The sequence below is a fragment of the Bombina bombina genome, chromosome 1, assembly GCF_027579735.1.
Source record: "Bombina bombina isolate aBomBom1 chromosome 1, aBomBom1.pri, whole genome shotgun sequence".
NCBI lineage: Eukaryota > Metazoa > Chordata > Amphibia > Anura > Bombinatoridae > Bombina > Bombina bombina.
Window position 1 is genome coordinate 444,279,242 of NC_069499.1, and position 22,034 is coordinate 444,301,275.

The 22,034-nt window shown below is 41.2% G+C and overlaps 1 protein-coding gene across 2 annotated transcripts in view; it reads right to left on the bottom strand.

Annotated features, from left to right (window-relative positions):
- METTL5 (methyltransferase 5, N6-adenosine) overlaps positions 1–21,561 on the bottom strand; it is a 96,996-nt gene extending 75,435 nt beyond the window's left edge. For both annotated transcript variants that reach the window (XM_053698419.1, XM_053698418.1), the window contains exons 1-2: positions 21,519–21,561; positions 21,245–21,354 (exon numbers count right to left, since the gene is read on the bottom strand). In XM_053698419.1, coding sequence (XP_053554394.1) covers positions 21,245–21,344 — 100 coding nt within the window. In that variant the 5' untranslated portion in view covers positions 21,345–21,354; positions 21,519–21,561. The remainder of the gene's footprint in view (positions 1–21,244; positions 21,355–21,518) is intronic.
- Between the last annotated feature and the right edge of the window lie 473 nt (positions 21,562–22,034).

A 22,034-nucleotide genomic window follows, 5' to 3' on the forward strand; every position in this document is an offset into this window, starting at 1 on the left:
GGTGGAGTCATGTTTTGGGCCGGAATCATGGGAAGAGAGCTGGTTGGCCCCTTTAGGGCCCCCAAAGATGTAAAGATGAACTCTGCAAAGTATGTGGAGTTCCTGACTGACCACTTCCTTCCCTTGTACAGAAGGAAGAACTATGCTTTCCGTAATAAAATCATCTTCATGCATGACAATGCACCATTTCATGCTGCAAAGAATACCTCTGCATCAATGGCTGCTATGGGGATAAAAGGAGAGAAAGTCATGGTGTGGCCTCCATCCTCCCCTGACCTCAATCCTATTGAGAGCCTTTGGAGCATCCTAAAGCAAAAGATCTATGAGGGTCGGAGGCAGTTTACATCCAAACAGCAGCTCTGGGAGGCTATTCTGACATCTTGCAAACAAATTCAAGCAGAAACTGTCCAAAAACTCACAAGTTCAATGGATGCAAGACTTGTGAAGCTGCTATCAAATAAGGGGTCCTATGTTAAAATGTAACGTGACCTTTTAAAATGTTTAAAACGTTAAAATGTTGTTCAAAGTTTGATTGAAATAGCTTTTGATTTCAGTAAATATGCTGCAAACACAACCAATGACAATTTTCAGTTCTTTACAACCTATAAAGTGTTTTGAAACTTACTCTGCGTAATAATTTGGAACAGTGCATTGTAAGTTTTTAATTTTGAAGTTTGTTCAATAAAATTTGAATTGCACTCTTAATAGTTGATAACATGAGAATTATGCTGACTGTTGTTTACATCAATTATTTAGGTAAATGAGAAATATATACATACATACACACACACACACACTGTATATATAAATAAGATGTAGAAAAACATATCCTCCCTCCTGGGTCAGCCACCTGGGTGCAGCATTGAGATGAATAGAAGCAAAGATGATGCACTCTCAGGCTTTTCACAAATAAGTGTCAAATTTATTAGATGACGTTTCAGATCTACATAAGACCTTTCATCAGATCAAACAGTGCATAACTAGGCACTACCAAAGTATAAGTAGCAATAATTGGCAACTTGCCAATAAACAGCGCTAACTATAGCCAGAATGCTTCAAGAACATGTCAAATCCACAAGTGTCGCTAATTTAAACACATAAAGTACTAAAATAAAAACATTGTGCCTCAAGGACATTGTAGAAACTATATATTTGACATTTTCTTGAAGCATTCTGGCTATAGTTAGCGCTGTTTATAGGCAAGTTGCCAATTATTGCTACATATACTTTGGTAGTGCTTAGTTATGCTTTATAATGCGTTCCTCTTGTGATGTTTTAATGTGTATTTGATTAGGGTTGTGGGATGTCTGATGCGCTGCGGTTCTGGTCCTGCGCTCAAGGCAGCTTGTTTTGTGCTGACATTATGTCTCCATGACAACGACAGGAAGCTTTACTCCGTTAGCGGGGGGGGGGGGGGGGGGTCTAATGTCCGGATGACAGTGAGCTGTGATTTGGTTGACATGAGCTGTTTACACGTACCCTTGACAACGGATGAGCATTGATGACGTGTCTACTCATCACACCTGTTCTAAGCTTGCCGTAACAATGTATGTTTTCCGTGGGCATTTCCTCAGCGTATCAGATCATCCATACAGGGTATATTAGACACATTGTTTGGGGTAAGTTGTTACACGTTGTGTTTTTTACTCATGTGATCAAGGCCTCTGTGTGGGGTCGAAACGTTATGTGTTTGCTTTTGAAACAGTAAAGGTTGTTGACACTTCTCTTCGTGCCTGCTTTTTCTTGGTACTCATATGGTATCTACACCGGGTCTTGAACAACAAGTTGATCTATTTGGATACGCTCTTTAGCAGTGCACAGAGTGGATGGATTGGTTAATGAGTGCTGGTTTCCTTGTATATATACACACACACACACACATATATATATATATATATATATATATATATATATAATAAAAATGAGAATTATTCCCATATTAAAAATGAGAATGTAGGATATCTGACCAGCTGTATATTCAACTGCTTGTCATTACTTTTACTATTTACCTATAATTATATCATGGGGGGACACACTAGTGATCCCTGTAGTTAGCTACAGACATATTGATAAAACATATCAGTATAGTTAGCTCAGGAGTTACCCCTAAGTAATTAAGCCTTATGTACATAAATTATTCTTTTGGCTTACATTAACTGACCCATACATAATGGATAAGACTTATCTATATGCTTGCTTTGCTGCTGAATGGTTTCTTCCCCCCACTGTGAATGAGATTTTTTACTTTTAATTATGGAAGTGAGGAAAGATTATTCTCTACATACTTTTAGGGATATGGTGTGAAGTGAGCGTAGAGCTATCTATCCTGAAAAGTGGTGTGGCAAGATAGACCCAACACATCAGATAATTGGCTATTTCATATATCACTCACAAAGGCGACTTTTTCTCTATCAGTCTGTTTAAAATGCAGTTAATTATTGAGGCAACCCGAGCTATCACATTTTAAGCTATAAGCCGCGCTACTGGACTCATTAATAATCAGTCCCCTGACTCCCAGGTTTAACTTACCCCATTGGTCTTATCTCTCTGAAAATGTGGCTTGGCTGTCATTACCACTCATGCTATTTTCCCAAGCCACATCACTAATCTCATATAGGTTGACAATAGGTTCTACGATATAAGATGTTATTGGTGGTCTATCTTATAAGTTAAAATCTTGTTGATATTGGTGTTTTTCCTGTTTAATTGAACTTGTTCATCAATCCTTTAAATATTTTCTAGGGTCCAAATATTTGCATGGTCTCCCACTATCTGAACTGCAATATTTCTGTGGTCTGAAAAGGGCCAGAGTAACTTAATCTATATTTCCCCTTATAGGTGATCTAATTGTCGATTGAAGTCCAAAAGTGGCTTCATCTTGTGATGGGAGATGCACTAATGTATACTAATATATATGTCACAAAATGAGATTATATATCATTTGCGTTATGTTTTCTAGCCATATATTGTGGCCTCACTGTTTAGTAATATTATGGTTGGGCTGTACGTCTATGTACCTAGGTTGATCATACCATTGATTATTGTATTAAGTTTGTTACTTTGTCTTTGATCTAAGAAGGTAAAAAAACATAATTTATGCTTACCTGATAAATTCCTTTCTTCTGTTGTGTGATCAGTCCACGGGTCATCATTACTTCTGGGATATAACTCCTCCCCAACAGGAAATGCAAGAGGATTCACCCAGCAGAGCTGCATATAGCTCCTCCCCTCTACGTCAGTCCCAGTCATTCGACCAAGAATCACAGAGAAAGGAGTAACCAAGGGTGAAGTGGTGACTGGAGTATAATTTAAAAGATATTTACCTGCCTTAAAACAGGGCGGGCCGTGGACTGATCACACAACAGAAGAAAGGAATTTATCAGGTAAGCATAAATTATGTTTTCTTCTGTTATGTGTGATCAGTCCACGGGTCATCATTACTTCTGGGATACCAATACCAAAGCAAAAGTACACGGATGACGGGAGGGATAGGCAGGCTCATTATACAGAAGGAACCACTGCCTGAAGAACCTTTCTCCCAAAAATAGCCTCCGAAGAAGCAAAAGTGTCAAATTTGTAAAATTTGGAAAAAGTATGAAGCGAAGACCAAGTTGCAGCCTTGCAAATCTGTTCAACAGAGGCCTCATTCTTAAAGGCCCAAGTGGAAGCCACAGCTCTAGTGGAGTGAGCTGTAATTCTTTCAGGAGGCTGCTGTCCAGCAGTCTCATAGGCTAAACGTATTATGCTACGAAGCCAAAAAGAGAGAGAGGTAGCAGAAGCTTTTTGACCTCTCCTCTGTCCAGAATAAACGACAAACAGGGAAGAAGTTTGGCGAAAATCTTTAGTTGCCTGCAAGTAGAACTTGAGGGCACGAACTACATCCAGATTGTGTATAAGACGTTCCTTCTTTGAAGAAGGATTTGGACACAAGGATGGAACAACAATCTCTTGATTGATATTCCTGTTAGTGACTACCTTAGGTAAGAACCCAGGTTTAGTACGCAGAACTACCTTGTCTGAGTGAAAAATCAGATAAGGAGAATCACAATGTAAGGCTGATAACTCAGAGACTCTTCGAGCCGAGGCAATAGCCATTAAAAACAGAACTTTCCAAGATAACAATTTTATATCAATGGAATGAAGGGGTTCAAACGGAACACCCTGTAAAACGTTGAGAACTAAGTTTAAACTCCATGGCGGAGCAACAGCTTTAAACACAGGCTTGATCCTAGCTAAAGCCTGACAAAAGGCCTGGACGTCCGGATTTTCTGACAGACGCCTGTGAAACAAGATGGACAGAGCTGAAATCTGTCCCTTTAATGAACTAGCTGATAAACCCTTTTCTAAACCTTCTTGTAGAAAGGACAATATCCTAGGGATCCTAACCTTACTCCAGGAGTAACCCTTGGATTCGCACCAGTATAGGTATGTACGCCATATTTTATGGTAAATCCTTCTGGTAACAGGCTTCCTAGCCTGTATCAGGGTATCAATAACCGACTCAGAAAAACCACGTTTTGATAAAATCAAGCGTTCAATTTCTAAGCAGTCAGCTTCAGAGAAGTTAGATTTTGATGTTTGAATGGACCCTGTATCAGAAGGTCCTGTCTTAGAGGTAGAGACCAAGGCGGACAGGATGACATGTCCACTAGATCCGCATACCAAGTCCTGCGTGGCCATGCAGGCGCTATTAGAATCACTGATGCTCTCTCCTGTTTGATTTTGGCAATCAATCGAGGAAGCAGCGGGAAGGGTGGAAACACATAAGCCATCCCGAAGTTCCAAGGTGCTGTCAAAGCATCTATCAGAACCGCTCCCGGATCCCTGGATCTGGACCCGTAGTGAGGAAGTTTGGCGTTCTGGCGAGACGCCATGAGATCTATCTCTGGTTTGCCCCAACGTCGAAGTATTTGGGCAAAGACCTCCGGATGAAGTTCCCACTCCCCCGGATGAAAAGTCTGGCGACTCAAGAAATCCGCCTCCCAGTTCTCCACTCCCGGGATGTGGATTGCTGACAGGTGGCAAGAGTGAGACTCTGCCCAGCGAATTATCTTTGATACTTCCATCATTGCTAGGGAGCTTCTTGTCCCTCCCTGATGGTTGATGTAAGCTACAGTCGTGATGTTGTCCGACTGAAACCTGATGAACCCCCGAGTTGTTAATTGGGGCCAAGCCAGAAGGGCATTGAGAACTGTTCTCAATTCCAGAATGTTTATTGGAAGGAGACTCTCCTCCTGATTCCATAGTCCCTGAGCCTTCAGAGAATTCCAGACAGCGCCCCAACCTAGTAGGCTGGCGTCTGTTGTTACAATTGTCCAGTCTGGCCTGCTGAATGGCATCCCCCTGGACAGGTGTGGCCGATAAAGCCACCATAGAAGAGAATTTCTGGTCTCTTGATTCAGATTCAGAGTAGGGGACAAATCTGAGTAATCCCCATTCCACTGACTTAGCATGCACAATTGCAGCGGTCTGAGGTGTAGGCGTGCAAAAGGTACTATGTCCATTGCCGCTACCATTAAGCCGATCACCTCCATGCATTGAGCTACTGACGGGTGTTGAATGGAATGAAGGACACGGCATGCATTTTGAAGCTTTGTTAACCTGTCTTCTGTCAGGTAAATCTTCATTTCTACAGAATCTATAAGAGTCCCCAAGAATGGAACTCTTGTGAGAGGAAAAAGAGAACTCTTCTTTTCGTTCACTTTCCATCCATGCGACCTTAGAAATGCCAGAACTAACTCTGTATGAGACTTGGCAGTTTGAAAGCTTGAAGCTTGTATTAGAATGTCGTCTAGGTACGGAGCTACCGAAATCCCTCGCGGTCTTAGTACCGCCAGAAGGGCACCCAGAACCTTTGTGAAGATTCTTGGAGCCGTAGCCAATCCGAATGGAAGAGCTACAAACTGGTAGTGCCTGTCTAGGAAGGCAAACCGTAGATACCGGTGATGATCCTTGTGAATCGGTATGTGAAGGTAAGCATCTTTTAAATCCACTGTGGTCATGTACTGACCCTTTTGGATCATGGGTAAGATTGTCCGAATAGTTTCCATTTTGAACGATGGAACTCTTAGGAATTTGTTTAGAATCTTTAAATCTAAGATTGGCCTGAAAGTTCCCTCTTTTTTGGGAACCACAAACAGGTTTGAGTAGAACCCTTGTCCTTGTTCCGACCGCGGAACCGGATGGATCACTCCCATTAATAACAGATCTTGTACACAGCGTAGAAACGCTTCTTTCTTTATCTGGTTTGTTGACAACCTTGACAGATGAAATCTCCCTCTTGGGGGAGATAATTTGAAGTCTAGAAGGTATCCCTGAGATATGATCTCTAGCGCCCAGGGATCCTGAACATCTCTTGCCCAGGCCTGGGCGAAGAGAGAAAGTCTGCCCCCCACTAGATCCGGTCCCGGATCGGGGGCTCTCGGTTCATGCTGTCTTTGGGGCAGCAGCAGGTTTCCTGGCCTGCTTGCCCTTGTTCCAGGACTGGTTAGGCTTCCAGCCTTGCCTGTAACGAGCAACAGCTCCCTCCTGTTTTGGTGCAGTGGAGGTTGATGCTGCTCCTGTTTTGAAATTCCGAAAGGGACGAAAATTAGACTGTCTAGCCTTAGCTTTGGCTTTGTCTTGAGGTAGGGCGTGGCCCTTACCTCCTGTAATGTCAGCGATAATTTCTTTCAAACCGGGCCCAAATAAAGACTGCCCCTTGAAAGGTATATTAAGTAATTTGGACTTAGAAGTAACATCAGCTGACCAGGATTTTAGCCACAGCGCCCTACGTGCCTGGATGGCGAATCCTGAGTTCTTAGCCGTAAGTTTGGTTAAATGTACTACGGCCTCCGAAATGAATGAATTAGCTAGTTTAAGGACTCTAAGCCTGTCCGTAATGTCGTCTAGCGTAGATGAACTAAGGTTCTCTTCCAGAGAATCAATCCAAAATGCTGCCGCAGCCGTAATCGGCGCGATACATGCAAGGGGTTGCAATATAAAACCTTGTTGAACAAACATTTTCTTAAGGTAACCCTCTAATTTTTTATCCATTGGATCTGAAAAAGCACAGCTATCCTCCACCGGGATAGTGGTACGCTTAGCTAAAGTAGAAACTGCTCCCTCCACCTTAGGGACCGTTTGCCATAAGTCCCGAGTGGTGGCGTCTATTGGAAACATCTTTCTAAATATTGGAGGGGGTGAGAACGGCACACCGGGTCTATCCCACTCCTTAGTAACAATTTCAGTTAGTCTCTTAGGTATAGGAAAAACGTCAGTACTCGCCGGTACCGCAAAGTATTTATCCAACCTACACAGTTTCTCTGGTATTGCAACGGTGTTACAATCATTGAGAGCTGCTAAAACCTCCCCTAGTAATACACGGAGGTTCTCCAATTTAAATTTAAAATTTGAAATATCTGAATCCAATCTGTTTGGATCAGAACCGTCACCCACAGAATGAAGCTCTCCGTCCTCATGCTCTGCAAGCTGAGACGCAGTATCAGACATGGCCCTAGTATTGTCAGCGCACTCTGTTCTCACCCCAGAGTGATCACGCTTGCCTCTTAGTTCTGGTAATTTAGACAAAACTTCAGTCATAACAGTAGCCATATCTTGTAATGTTATCTGTAATGGCCGCCCAGATGTACAAGGCGCCATAATATCACGCACCTCCCGGGCGGGAGATGCAGGTACTGCCGCGTGAGGCGAGTTAGTCGGCATAACTCTCCCCTCGCTGTTTGGTGAAATTTGTTCAAATTGTACAGATTGACTTTTATTTAAAGTAGCATCAATACAGTTAGTACATAAATTTCTATTGGGCTCCACCTTGGCATTGGAACAAATGACACAGATATCTTCCTCTGAGTCAGACATGTTTAACACACTAGCAATAAACTTGCAACTTGGTTATAATCTTTTTTAGCAAAAACGTACTGTGCCTCAAAGAGGTACTAAACGATTAAATGACAGTTGAAATAATGAACTGAAAAAACAGTTATAGCATCAAACTTTAAAACAACACAACTTTTAGCAAAGGTTTGTTCCCATAGTAAAATAACAATAATTAAATTTGACATAAAAATTACAGAGCAACGTTTTTATTCACAGTCAATATAAAATTCTCACAGCTCTGCTGAGAGAATCTACCTCCCTCTAAAGAAGTTTGAAGACCCCTGAGATCTGTCGGAGATGAACCGGATCATGCAGGAAATATAAGAGTAACTGACTGGAAATTTTTGATGCGTAGCAAAGAGCGCCAAAAACGGCCCCTCCCTCACACACAGCAGTGAAGAGAAACGAAACTGTCACAATTAAAACCAAACAACTGCCAAGTGGAAAATAATGCCCAAATATTTATTCACTCAGTACCTCAGAAATGTAAACGATTCTACATTCCAGCAAAAACGTTTAACATGATAAATACTTATTAAAAGGATTAGTGACTTTTAACAGAGTAGTTCCGGTGAAATACCATCCCCAGAATACTGAAGTGTATACATACATGTCATTATAACGGTATGGCAGGATTTTCTCATCAATTCCATTCAGAAAATAAAAACTGCTACATACCTCAATGCAGATTCATCTGCCCGCTGTCCCCTGATCTGAAGCTTTTACCTCCCTCAGATGGCCGAGAACAGCAATATGATCTTAACTACTCCGGTTAAAATCATAGTAAAAAACTCTGGTAGATTCTTCCTCAAACTCTGCCAGAGAAGTAATAACACGCTCCGGTGCTATTGTAAAATAACAAACTTTTGATTGAAGTCATAAAAACTAAGTATAATCACCATAGTCCTCTCACACATCCTATCTAGTCGTTGGGTGCAAGAGAATGACTGGGACTGACGTAGAGGGGAGGAGCTATATGCAGCTCTGCTGGGTGAATCCTCTTGCATTTCCTGTTGGGGAGGAGTTATATCCCAGAAGTAATGATGACCCGTGGACTGATCACACATAACAGAAGAAAATGTCTGTACCTATGTTTCTTAAACCTCAATAAAAATATTTAAAGAAAAAAAAAAAAGCCAGGGGGGCTGGAAGAATTTAGCGAGAATGTCCGCTCCACTAGCTCTTCACCTGCTCTCAGGGCTTAATCATAATCATCAGCACTTGCGGTTTGCAGCAGCTGTACTAGCTTGTGTTTTTTCTCCAGTTTGATTGATTTATATAGCGTAAATACCTTCACAATCTGTCTCCTTAAACAGATTATGTGTGTTGCAAAATAAGATTTGCAGAGCAGTATTGTGGGAGTAGTGGGGAAGCTGTGAAATGCTTCTATGGTTCAGATGCACTCGTTATACAAGCTGGAGAGGTGGGGATAGATAAAAGCATTGGACAGATGCTAACATGCTCTCTCAGGTTTGCATTGGATATCCTGTATGTCTATCTACTCATTTCTGTTAATATAGAATGTATAACTGATTAGAAATATGAACTATCTTATCTATAGAGTAAAGGTATGTAATGTGCTAACGTCATTAGGTTTATGGACAGAAACAGATTATTTCATTTTTCTGAATAAGCATTAATAATGATAACTTTGCATTAATTGCTTGCATTTCATGCACAGAACACAAGATGTTTTGCAGAAACAAGTCATAAATCACAAAAGTTTATCCCAAAACAAAACTACAGTTGGTAGTGAAAGTGTTTGTGTTTATTTAGAAACTACACATACTGTCACGCCGATCCGTGTTGGCTTCCTCTCCCATGGCCTTTGCCATGGTTACTGCAGTTGTTGTGGGCATGCGGCGATGGCATCATTACCGCACGCTGAGTTTTACTCCTGATGCCGGTCAGATCACTTGTGGGCCCTCCTTGACGCAGATCTGTGCCTATGCAAGTTCAAACATTTCATTCCCACATCGCCCAAGTATAGGCTGCCTTGTGCTCCCTGGGTGCTACTTTCTATTACTGTTTGCTTATGCTGGATTGCCTTACTGTTGCTGAACTCTGCTTGTCTGTGACCACTCTACTGTTTAACCCCTAAACTGCTGGATTGCCTTACTGTTGTGAACTCTGCTTGTCTGTGACCATTCTTCAGATTAACCCCTGAACTGCTGGATTACCTTACTGTTGCTGAACTCTGCCTGTCTGTGACCTATCTACTGATTAACCCCTGAACTTATTGTTGCTATACTCTGCTTGCCTCTGACCACTATACTGATTAACCCCTGAACTGCTGGATTGCCCTATTGTTGCCGAACTTTGCATGTCTCTGACCTCTCTCCTGTTTTAACCCCTTAACTGCTATTCAGGGGTTAAAACAGTAGAGAGGTCAGAGACAAGCAAAGTTTGGCAACAATAGGCCCAATAGAATAAAAAAAAAATGGATTCACCACTCTCTGCATTACCCTTTGGTACCCTGAGGAATTAGACGGTCTTCCCAGTGCCTTCCTCGCCTGTCTGGGACTACTTCCCTGTTTCCTCATCTCTACTGTGAGTATTCATACCTCACAACTGTTCTGATTTTCGTGGGACAGTCACGATTTTAGGGGTCCTTCCCGGGTTGCTAGCCATCTGTCCCACATTGCCCCATGCATTAAAAAAATGTTTGTTTTTAAAATTCTATTGGGCCCATACTCAGAAGCAGCTGGCTTTTCTCTCCCAGGGTTATATACCTGTTAGATTCCTTGTGGAAAAGGAATGGTGTATGGGTTAAGTAGGAGTAAGAAGGCTTGTATACCCTCTGACCTCAGGTAATGGTGACCTCTAGCCCCTGGTAGTGATGACGTCTAACCCCTGGTGATAATACTAGCATGTCTTCAGTTTTATACGATTAGCAGTGCTAACACCAGGGTAATGAGCAGTGGCAGCCTCAGACTGCTAGCTTGCCAACCCCAGGACCCATACAATGAGTTACAGATACCCATATATGATGTAGTGTGTGTCTATCTGTATCTATAAGTGTGTATGTGTGTGTATCTGTATGTATAAGTATAAGCTGTGTAGTGTGTGTGTGTCTATCTGTATCTATAAGTGTGTGTATCTGCATATATAAGTGTAAGCTGTGTAGTGTGTGTCTATCTGTATGTATAAGTGTAGGCTATGTAGTGTGTGTGTGTGTGTGTGTGTGTGTGTGTGTATCTGAATGTATAAGTGTATGCTATGTAGTGTGTGTGTCTGCATGTATAAATGTAAGCTATGAAGTGAGTGTATCTGCATGTATAAGTGTATACTATGTAGTGTATCTGCATGTATAAAGTGTAAGCTATGTAGTGTGTGTGTGTGTGTATCTGTATGTATAAGTGTAAGCTATGTAGTGTGTGTGTGTATCTGCATGTATAAATGTAAGCTATGTAGTGTGTGTGCGTGTGTGTGTGTGTATCTGCATGTATAAGTGTAAGCTATGTAGTGTGTGTGCGTGTGTTTGCGTATCTGCATGTATAAGTGTATGCTATGTAGTGTGTGTGCGTGTGTTTGCGTATCTGCATGTATAAGTGTATGCTATGTAGTGTGTGTGCGTGTGTTTGCGTATCTGCATGTATAAGTGTATGCTATGTAGTGTGTGTGTTTGCGTATCTGCATGTATAAGTGTATGCTATGTAGTGTGTGTGTTTGCGTATCTGCATGTATAAGTGTATGCTATGTAGTGTGTGTGTTTGCGTATCTGCATGTATAAGTGTATGCTATGTAGTGTGTGTGTTTGCGTATCTGCATGTATAAGTGTATGCTATGTAGTGTGTGTGTTTGCGTATCTGCATGTATAAGTGTATGCTATGTAGTGTGTGTGTTTGCGTATCTGCATGTATAAGTGTATGCTATGTAGTGTGTGTGTTTGCGTATCTGCATGTATAAGTGTATGCTATGTAGTGTGTGTGTTTGCGTATCTGCATGTATAAGTGTATGCTATGTAGTGTGTGTGTTTGCGTATCTGCATGTATAAGTGTATGCTATGTAGTGTGTGTGTTTGCGTATCTGCATGTATAAGTGTATGCTATGTAGTGTTTGCGTATCTGCATGTATAAGTGTATGCTATGTAGTGTTTGCGTATCTGCATGTATAAGTGTATGCTATGTAGTGTGTGTGTATCTGTATGTATAAGTGTATGCTATGTAGTGTGTGTGTATCTGCCTGTATAAGTGTATGATATGTATTGTGTGTCTGCATGTGTAAGTGTATGCAATGTAGTGTGTGCTATGTAGTTTGTGTGTGTGTGTGTTGCTATGTAGTTTGTTACTGTGCATTTTTGCTAACTTTAAAGGCCAGCATCTAGAATATTAATGGAGAATGCAGAGAGCAGTTTTAAAGAATCTATTATTAAATGTCCAATTAAGATAAAAATATTTAGCACTGTCTCTGCAAAGGTTAATAAAATACAGAGCTCACATAGCTATACCAGTGGTTTGAGCTTGTGTTTGATTTGTTGCCTAAGATATGACTTTATTTAGAATTTTATTTATATTACTTTGGTCTTATGATTTTTATTAAGCCCCGCACCTGCTCCTGCCCACCACATTTAAATTTTTTGCCGCGGAGGGGGGGGGGTGTCCCTCTTTTGAATTTTGAAATGTTGGGAGGTATGAGTATTGGATTGCATCCTCTATTATTTCTTATTTGTTCTGGGGTATTTCCTTATCTTGCCATTTGACGCCGGAATAACAAGACTACTGGCCAGGATTGGTCTGATAGGGAGATATCCCACGAGCATTACACATACATATAGAATTAGAGTGAGTGTGTGTGTGTTGTATAAGAGTGTGTGTGTTGTATGAGAATGTGTGTGTTGTATGAGAATGTGTGTGGTGTGTATATTTTATGAGTGTAGTATGTGTGTTATTACAACTATTTCAAATTTGACTACAATCAGGAATAAAGAATGCACACATTTTAGTCAATTTGCCAAACATTTTTGTTATTTTGTTGTATATTACTTCAGAAATTGTCAGATCAAGCCAAAAAATAGGGTAGTGAAGGTATATGGTATCATTGCACTGGGTCTTGGGAAAGCAAAAGTTTGAATAACCCTGACCTACAGGACAAGTGGGCTTGTGAGCTCACATTCTAAATAAAGTACAAGGAAAACATTTGAAATGGAAGGTGAAGGATCTGCGCATGAAATCTAGAGAAATATGTTAAAAGGACATTATATACTCAATTTTTTTCTTTGCATAAATGTTTTGTAGATGATCCATTTATATAGGCCATACAAAGATTTTAAAAAAAAACAAAAAAAAACAAAAACATAATTTATGCTTACCTGATAAATTTATTTCTCTTGTAGTGTATCCAGTCCACGGATCATCCATTACTTGTGGGATATTCTCCTTCCCAACAGGAAGTTGCAAGAGGATCACCCACAGCAGAACTGCTATATAGCTCCTCCCCTCACTGCCATATCCAGTCATTCGACCGAAACAAGACGAGAAAGGAGAAACCATAGGGTGCAGTGGTGACTGTAGTTTAATTAAAATTTAGACCTGCCTTAAAAGGACAGGGCGGGCCGTGGACTGGATACACTACAAGAGAAATAAATTTATCAGGTAAGCATAAATTTTGTTTTCTCTTGTTAAGTGTATCCAGTCCACGGATCATCCATTACTTGTGGGATACCAATACCAAAGCTAAAGTACACGGATGATGGGAGGGACAAGGCAGGTACTTAAACGGAAGGAACCACTGCCTGTAGAACCTTTTTCCCAAAAACAGTCTCAGAAGAAGCAAAAGTGTCAAATTTGTAAAATTTTGAAAAGGTGTGAAGCAAAGACCAAGTCGCAGCCTTGCAAATCTGTTCAACAGAGGCCTCATTTTTAAAGGCCCAGGTGGAAGCCACATCTCTAGTAGAATGAGCTGTAATCCTTTCAGGGGGCTGCTGTCCAGCAGTCTCATAGGCTAAGCGTATTATGCTCCGAAGCCAAAAGGAGAGAGAGGTTGCCGAAGCTTTTTGACCTCTCCTCTGTCCAGAGTAAACGACAAACAGGGCAGATGTTTGACGAAAATCTTTAGTAGCCTGTAAGTAAAACTTCAAGGCAAGGACTACATCCAAATTATGCAAAAGACGTTCCTTCTTTGAAGAAGGATTAGGACACAATGATGGAACAACAAATCTCTTGATTGATATTCCTGTTAGAAACCACCTTAGGTAAAAACCCAGGTTTGGTACGCAGAACTACCTTGTCTGAATGAAAAATCAGATAAGGAGAATCACAATGTAAGGCAGATAACTCAGAGACTCTTCGAGCCGAGGAAATAGCCATCAAAAACAGAACTTTCCAAGATAAAAGTTTAATATCAATGGAATGAAGGGGTTCAAACGGAACTCCCTGAAGAACTTTAAGAACCAAGTTTAAGCTCTACGGGGGAGCAACAGATTTAAACACAGGCTTAATCCTAACCAAAGCCTGACAAAATGCCTGGACGTCTGGAACTTCTGCCAGACGCTTGTGCAAAAGAATAGACAGAGCAGAGATCTGTCCTTTTAAAGAACTAGCTGATAAACCTTTGTCCAAACCCTCTTGGAGAAAGGACAATATCCTAGGAATCCTAACCTTACTCCATGAGTAACTCTTGGATTCACACCAATAAAGATATTTACGCCATATCTTATGGTAGATTTTCCTGGTGACAGGCTTCCGAGCCTGTATAAAGGTATCAATGACTGACTCGGAGAAGCCACGCTTTGATAGTATCAAGCGTTCAATCTCCATGCAGTCAGTCTCAGAGAAAGTAGATTTGGATGATTGAAAGGACCTTTTATTAGAAGATCCTGCCTCAGAGGCAGAGTCCATGGTGGAAGAGATGACATGTCCACTAGGTCTGCATACCAGGTCCTGCGTGGCCACGCAGGCGCTATCAGAATCACCGATGCTCTCTCCTGTTTGATTTTGGCAATCAGTCGAGGGAGCAGAGGAAACGGTGGAAACACATAGGCCTGGTTGAAGAACCAAGGAGCTGCTAGAGCATCTATCAGCGTTGCTCCCGGGTCCCTGGACCTGGATCCATAACAAGGAAGCTTGGCGTTCTGGCGAGACGCCATGAGATCCAGTTCTGGTTTGCCCCAACGATGGACCAGTTGAGCAAACACCACCGGATGGAGTTCCCACTCCCCCGGATGAAAAGTCTGACGACTTAGAAAATCCGCCTCCCAGTTCTCTACGCCTGGGATGTGGATCGCTGACAGGTGGCAAGAGTGAGACTCTGCCCAGCGAATTATCTTTGAGACTTCTAACATCGCTAGGGAACTCCTGGTTCCCCCTTGATGGTTGATGTAAGCCACAGTCGTGATGTTGTCCGACTGAAATCTGATGAACCTCAGTGTTGCTAACTGAGGCCAAGCTAGAAGAGCATTGAATATTGCTCTTAACTCCAGAATATTTATTGGGAGGAGTTTCTCCTCCTGAGTCCACGATCCCTGAGCCTTCAGGGAGTTCCAGACTGCACCCCAACCTAGAAGGCTGGCATCTGTTGTTACAATCGTCCAATCTGGCCTGCGAAAGGTCATACCCTTGGACAGATGGACCCGAGAAAGCCACCAGAGAAGAGAATCTCTGGTCTCTTGATCCAGATTTAGTAGAGGGGACAAATCTGAGTAATCCTCATTCCACTGACTTAGCATGCATAATTGCAGCGGTCTGAGATGCAGGCGCGCAAATGGCACTATGTCCATTGCCGCTACCATTAAGCCGATTACTTCCATGCACTGAGCCACTGATGGGCGTGGAATGGAATGAAGGACACGGCAAGCATTTAGAAGTTTTGATAACCTGGACTCCGTCAGGTAAATTTTCATCTCTATAGAATCTATAAGAGTCCCTAGGAAGGAGACTCTTGTGAGTTGTCAGGGTAGGTAAAGTCCAGAGTTAGACCCAAATGCTAGAATGAGGTTAATAACACCCTAGCACAGTGAGTATATACCAGGACCTGACCCTGCGACAGCTGTAGTATAATATACTCACAGTAATAGACTGGAAGATGGCACAGCAGGGTCAGGAGAAGAAACTTCGTGTAGATAGGATTAATCAATAGAGTAATCAGGCAAGCGATGTTCAGCAACGTGTAATCAGGCAGATAGGGGTTAACCAGAAGAGTAATCAAGCAAGCAATGTCCAGCAACGTGTAATCAGGCAGATAGGGATTAACCAATAGAGTAGTCAGGTAAGCAATGTCCAGCAAGGTGTAATCAGGCAGGTATGGGTTAAACAATAGAATAGCCAGGTAAGCAATGTCCAGCAAGGTGTAATCAGGCAGGTATGGGTTAACCAATAGAATAGCCAGGTAAGCAATGTCCAGCAAGGTGTAATCAGGCAGGTATGGGTTAACCAATAGAGTAGCCAGGTAAGCAATGTCCAGCAACGTGTAATCAGGCAGGAAGAGGTTAATCAATAGAGTAGTCAGGTAAGCAGTGTCCAGAAACGTATAATCAGGCAGGAAGGGGTTAAGGGTTCAGAATAAGAAGGCACAGGTTCCGAATAACACAGGTATAACTTGTACTCACTTAGCCAACGAGTGAAAACAAACAGGCACCGATGAGAGGAGACGCCGGAATAAGAAGGCCTCCTGACGTCATCAGAAGTGCCGACAGGAACAGGGTTGCTAAGCAACCAAGAAAGCGCTACCGCGCTGAGACAGAGGCAGAAGAAAGCGATCAGCAGCTGAGCGATCGCGACATGAGTGGTGATAGAGAACTCTTTTCCACGTTCACTTTCCACCCATGCGACCTCAGAAATGCCAGAACTATCTCTGTATGAGACTCAGCAATTTGAAAGCTTGACGCCTGTATCAGGATGTCGTCTAGATACGGAGCCACCGCTATGCCTCGCGGTCTTAGAACCGCCAGAAGTGAGCCCAGAACCTTTGTAAAAATTCTCGGGGCAGTGGCCAACCCGAAGGGAAGAGCTACAAATTGGTAATGCCTGTCTAGAAAGGCAAACCTTAGGAACCGATGATCTTTGTGAATCGGTATGTGAAGGTAGGCATCCTTTAAGTCCACTGTGGTCATGTACTGACCCTCTTGGATCATGGGTAGGATGGTCCAAATAGTTTCCATTTTGAATGATGGATCTCTGAGGAATTTGTTTAAGATCTTTAGATCCAAGATTGGTCTGAAGGTTCCCTCTTTCTTGGGAACCACAAACAGATTTGAATAAAATCCCTGTCCTTGTTCCGTCCACGGAACTGGATGGATCACTCCCATTACTAGGAGGTCTTGCACACAGCTTAGGAATGCCTCTTTCTTTATCTGGTTTGATGATAACCTTGAAAGATGAAATCTCCCTTGTGGAGGAGAAGCTTTGAAGTCCAGAAGATATCACTGAGATATGATCTCCAACGCCCATGGATCCTGAACATCTCTTGCCCACACCTGGGCGAAGAGAGAAAGTCTGCCCCCCACTAGATCCGTTTATGGATAGGGGGCCGTTCCTTCATGCTGTCTTGGGGGCAGCAACAGGCTTCCTGGCCTGCTTGCCCTTGTTCCAGGACTGGTTAGGTTTCCAGGCCTGTCTGGAATGAGCAACAGTTCCCTCTTGTTTTGAAGAGGAGGAAGTTGATGCTGCTCCTGCCTTGAAATTTCGAAAGGCACGAAAATTAGACTGTTTGGCCTTTGATTTGGCCCTGTCCTGAGGAAGGGTATGACCCTTGCCTCCAGTAATGTCAGCAATAATTTTCTTCAAGCCAGGCCCGAATAAGGTCTGCCCCTTGAAAGGAATGTTGAGTAATTTAGACTTTGAAGTCACGTCAGCTGACCAGGATTTAAGCCATAGCGCCCTACGCGCCTGGATGGCGAATCCGGAATTCTTAGCCGTTAGTTTAGTCAAATGAACAATGGCATCAGAAACAAATGAGTTAGCTAGCTTAAGCGTTCTAAGCTTGTCAATAATTTCATTCAATGGAGCTGTCTGGATGGCCTCTTCCAGGGCCTCAAACCAGAATGCCGCCGCAGCAGTGACAGGCGCAATGCATGCAAGGGGCTGTAAAATAAAACCTTGTTGAATAAACATTTTCTTAAGGTAACCCTCCAATTTTTTATCCATTGGATCTGAAAAAGCACAACTGTCCTCAACCGGGATAGTGGTACGCTTTCCTAAAGTAGAAACTGCTCCCTCCACCTTAGGGACCGTCTGCCATAAGTCCCGTGTAGTGGCGTCTATTGGAAATATTTTTCTAAATATAGGAGGTGGGGAAAAGGGCACACCGGGTCTATCCCACTCCTTGCTAATAATTTCTGTAAGCCTTTTAGGTATAGGAAAAACGTCAGTACACACCGGCACCGCATAGTATCTATCCAGCCTACACAATTTCTCTGGAATTGCAACTGTGTTACAGTCATTCAGAGCAGCTAATACCTCCCCAAGCAATACACGGAGGTTCTCAAGCTTAAATTTTAAATTAGAAATCTCTGAATCAGGTTTCCCCGAGTCAGAGATGTCACCCACAGACTGAAGCTCTCCGTCCTCATGTTCTGCATACTGTGACGCAGTATCAGACATGGCTCTAACAGCATTTGCGCGCTCTGTATCTCTCCTAACCCCAGAGCTATCGCGCTTGCCTCTTAATTCAGGCAATCTAGATAATACCTCTGACAGGGTATTATTCATGATTGCAGCCATGTCCTGCAAGGTAATCGCTATGGGCGTCCCTGATGTAATTGGCGCCATATTAGCGTGCGTCCCCTGAGCGGGAGGCGAAGGGTCTGACACGTGGGGAGAGTTAGTCGGCATAACTTCCCCCTCGACAGAACCCTCTGGTGATAATTCTTTTATAGATAAAGACTGATCTTTACTGTTTAAGGTGAAATCAATACATTTAGTACACATTCTCCTATCGGGTTCCGCCATGGCTTTCAAACATAATGAACAAGTAGGTTCCTCTGTGTCAGACATGTTTAAACAGACTAGGAATGAGACAAGCAAGGTTGGAAAACACTTTAAAACAAGTTTACAAGCAATATAAAAAAATGTTACTGCGCCTTTAAGAAACAAAAATTTTCCCAAAATTTGAAATAACAGTGAAAAAATGCAGTTACACTAACGAAATTTTTACAGTGTATGTAATAAGTTAGCAGAGCATTGCACCCACTTGCAAATGGATGATTAACCCCTTAATACCAAAAACGGAATAACAAATGACAAAAACGTTTTTTAAACAGTCACAACAACTGCCACAGCTCTACTGTGGCTTTTTACCTCCCTCAATACGACTTTTGAAGCCTTTTGAGCCCTTCAGAGAAGTCCTGGATCATGCAGGAAGAAGCTGGATGTCTGTGTCTGTAATTTTTGCTGTGCAAAAAAACGCCAAAATAGGCCCCTCCTACTCATATTACAACAGTGGGAAGCATCAGGGAACTGTTTCTAGGCAAAATTCAAGCCAGCCATGTGGAAAAAACTAGGCCCCAGTAAGTTTTATCACCAAACATATTTAAAAAACGATTAAACATGCCAGCAAACGTTTTAAAATACACTTTTATAAGAGTATGTATCTCTATTAATAAGCCTGATACCAGTCGCTATCACTGCATTTAAGGCTTTACTTACATTACTTCAGTATCAGCAGCATTTTCTAGCAAATTCCATCCCTAGAAAAATGTTTTAACTGCACATACCTTATTGCAGGAAAACCTGCACGCTATTCCCCCTCTGAAGTTACCTCACTCCTCAGAATATGTGAGAACAGCAAAGGATCTTAGTTACTTCTGCTAAGATCATAGAAAACGCAGGTAGATTCTTCTTCTAAATACTGCCTGAGATAAACAGTACACTCCGGTACCATTTAAAAATAACAAACTTTTGATTGAAGAAATAAACTAAGTATAAAACACCACAGTCCTCTTACGACCTCCATCTTAGTTGAGAGTTGCAAGAGAATGACTGGATATGGCAGTGAGGGGAGGAGCTATATAGCAGCTCTGCTGTGGGTGATCCTCTTGCAACTTCCTGTTGGGAAGGAGAATATCCCACAAGTAATGGATGATCCGTGGACTGGATACACTTAAGAGAAATGTACTATACTTATTTTTAAATAACTTGCTCTGATTTTCAAACTCCTAACCAAGTTTTAGGAGAATACTGATGTATACCTACTCCAGCTTGCTCCTATTTGTGTAAAGTCTTTTCATATGCAGAGGAAGGGGGGGGGGGGAGTGTCTGTTATTTCCCACTTAAAGTGGGTGTTCTAGCTACCTTTTTAACAGAGTTAAACTGGGAGCTTCTAAGTAAGTTTTTAAATGGTTTTATACTAGATATCAGTATCTGTGCATATTATTCTTTATAGTAGTGTCTATTACATGCAGTTATATGAAAATTGGTGTATACTGTCCCTTTAATGCTGACTATATGAATTTGTGTATTCTCTGCATACACTATACCTAGGCTGAATTCCCTTACTTTAATCTGTATAATATTTTGGATCAGATTTTTCCTACCTTGTTTTAATACATTTATCCTATTAACGTACAGATGCAAAGCTATAATACATAAATAGCATTACTACATTTTCACTTTTACTTTATGTCTATATTTAGTGAGAACCTTTTTGCTGACGTTTATCTAAGCATTTCATTTCATTAGTAAGCAGCTAATGAAGTGTGGGTACTACATTAGTCCAAATATAATGTCACAACCAGCAAAGATGATACAAATATTTATTTATTTTTATGGGTTAACATTGATTATCCAAATTGTATGTATTCTACCTAATTATTTTATTAGGGATGAGTAGCAAATAAAACTATATTTCATCTAACAAATGCACCCATGCTTATTCCAGAGCTGATTGGTAAGCAAGCCCTGGCTAAGAAACATAGCGCATAACTACCAGTCATAATCTGTGCTTCTGCACCAGTCAGATCTGCACACATCATTAAAGGGACAATAAAGTCAAATTATAACTTTCATGATTCGTTTAGAGCATGCATTTTTAAACAATTTTTCAATGTACTTCTATTCTCAAATTTTCTTTGTTCTCTTTTTATTCTTGGTTGAAGACTAATCCTAGGTGGGCTGATAAAAGCTTAGGAGGGTGCACGTCTATAGCAGTCTATGGCAGCAGTGTTTGTAACTATGTATAAACAACTGATGCCAGGTGACTTAAGGGTTACAAAGGATACCAAGAGAATGAAGCAAAATTGATCATAGAAATAAATTGTTGAGTTGTTTAAAATGTAATTAGCAAGATTTTAAATGTGTTTCGCAATGCAACAGTGTGCTGGGGTGTAAATCCCCTAACATACTACTGACATCCATGACCCTTTACAAAAACAATCTACAAATGTTTCATTTTTGATGGTGATATTTTAGTCCAATTGTAATTAACTATCTTTTACCTGCAATATGTGGTCTTGTTGGATACTGTTCCAGCAGTAATTTTGGATTTTCAAATACATCAACCTGCTGCAAACAACTCTCCAGTTCCTTCAGCTTCATTATTTATATTCTTAAATGGTAGAAAATGAAATGGAAGATTATTAAATACTAACACAGAAACAGCAAAGAACGGGTTATATTTACAGAGAGTCATAAGCTCACAAACACTGTCATAAATACACATGAGCATCAAAATATAAGCAAAGCTTGTCAAGCCAGTTGCAGATCACATACCTCCTTGTAACCATGCTTAGAAATTGTCCGTCAACAAAAACTGTCCCTCGGCAAAAAAAATGGAGCATAAAAGTTCCGTAAGAAGAAAACAGCATCAGGGTACTGCTTGCTGTGTCTCTAGTGCCATCTACTGCACGACGATGGTATTGTCAGGCTACATTATGTAGCTTGCTAGACCAGATGATGTATTTAAAGCAAATATTAGTCTAAGAATAGTATATATGTGTGTGTGTGGGTATGTGTATATATATATATATATATATATATATACACACATATATATATATATTTTTTTTATATATATATATATATATATACACATATCACATATCACATATATATATATATATATATATATATATATATATATATATATATATATGTATATATACACACACACAAACAAATACACATATTTCACATGTTGGAACCTAGGTTTTTTTCCTAATCTCTTTCTTGAGGACAGAGAGATATATAGCATAGGCATAAAAAGAGAGTGTGCAATGTGACAATTAT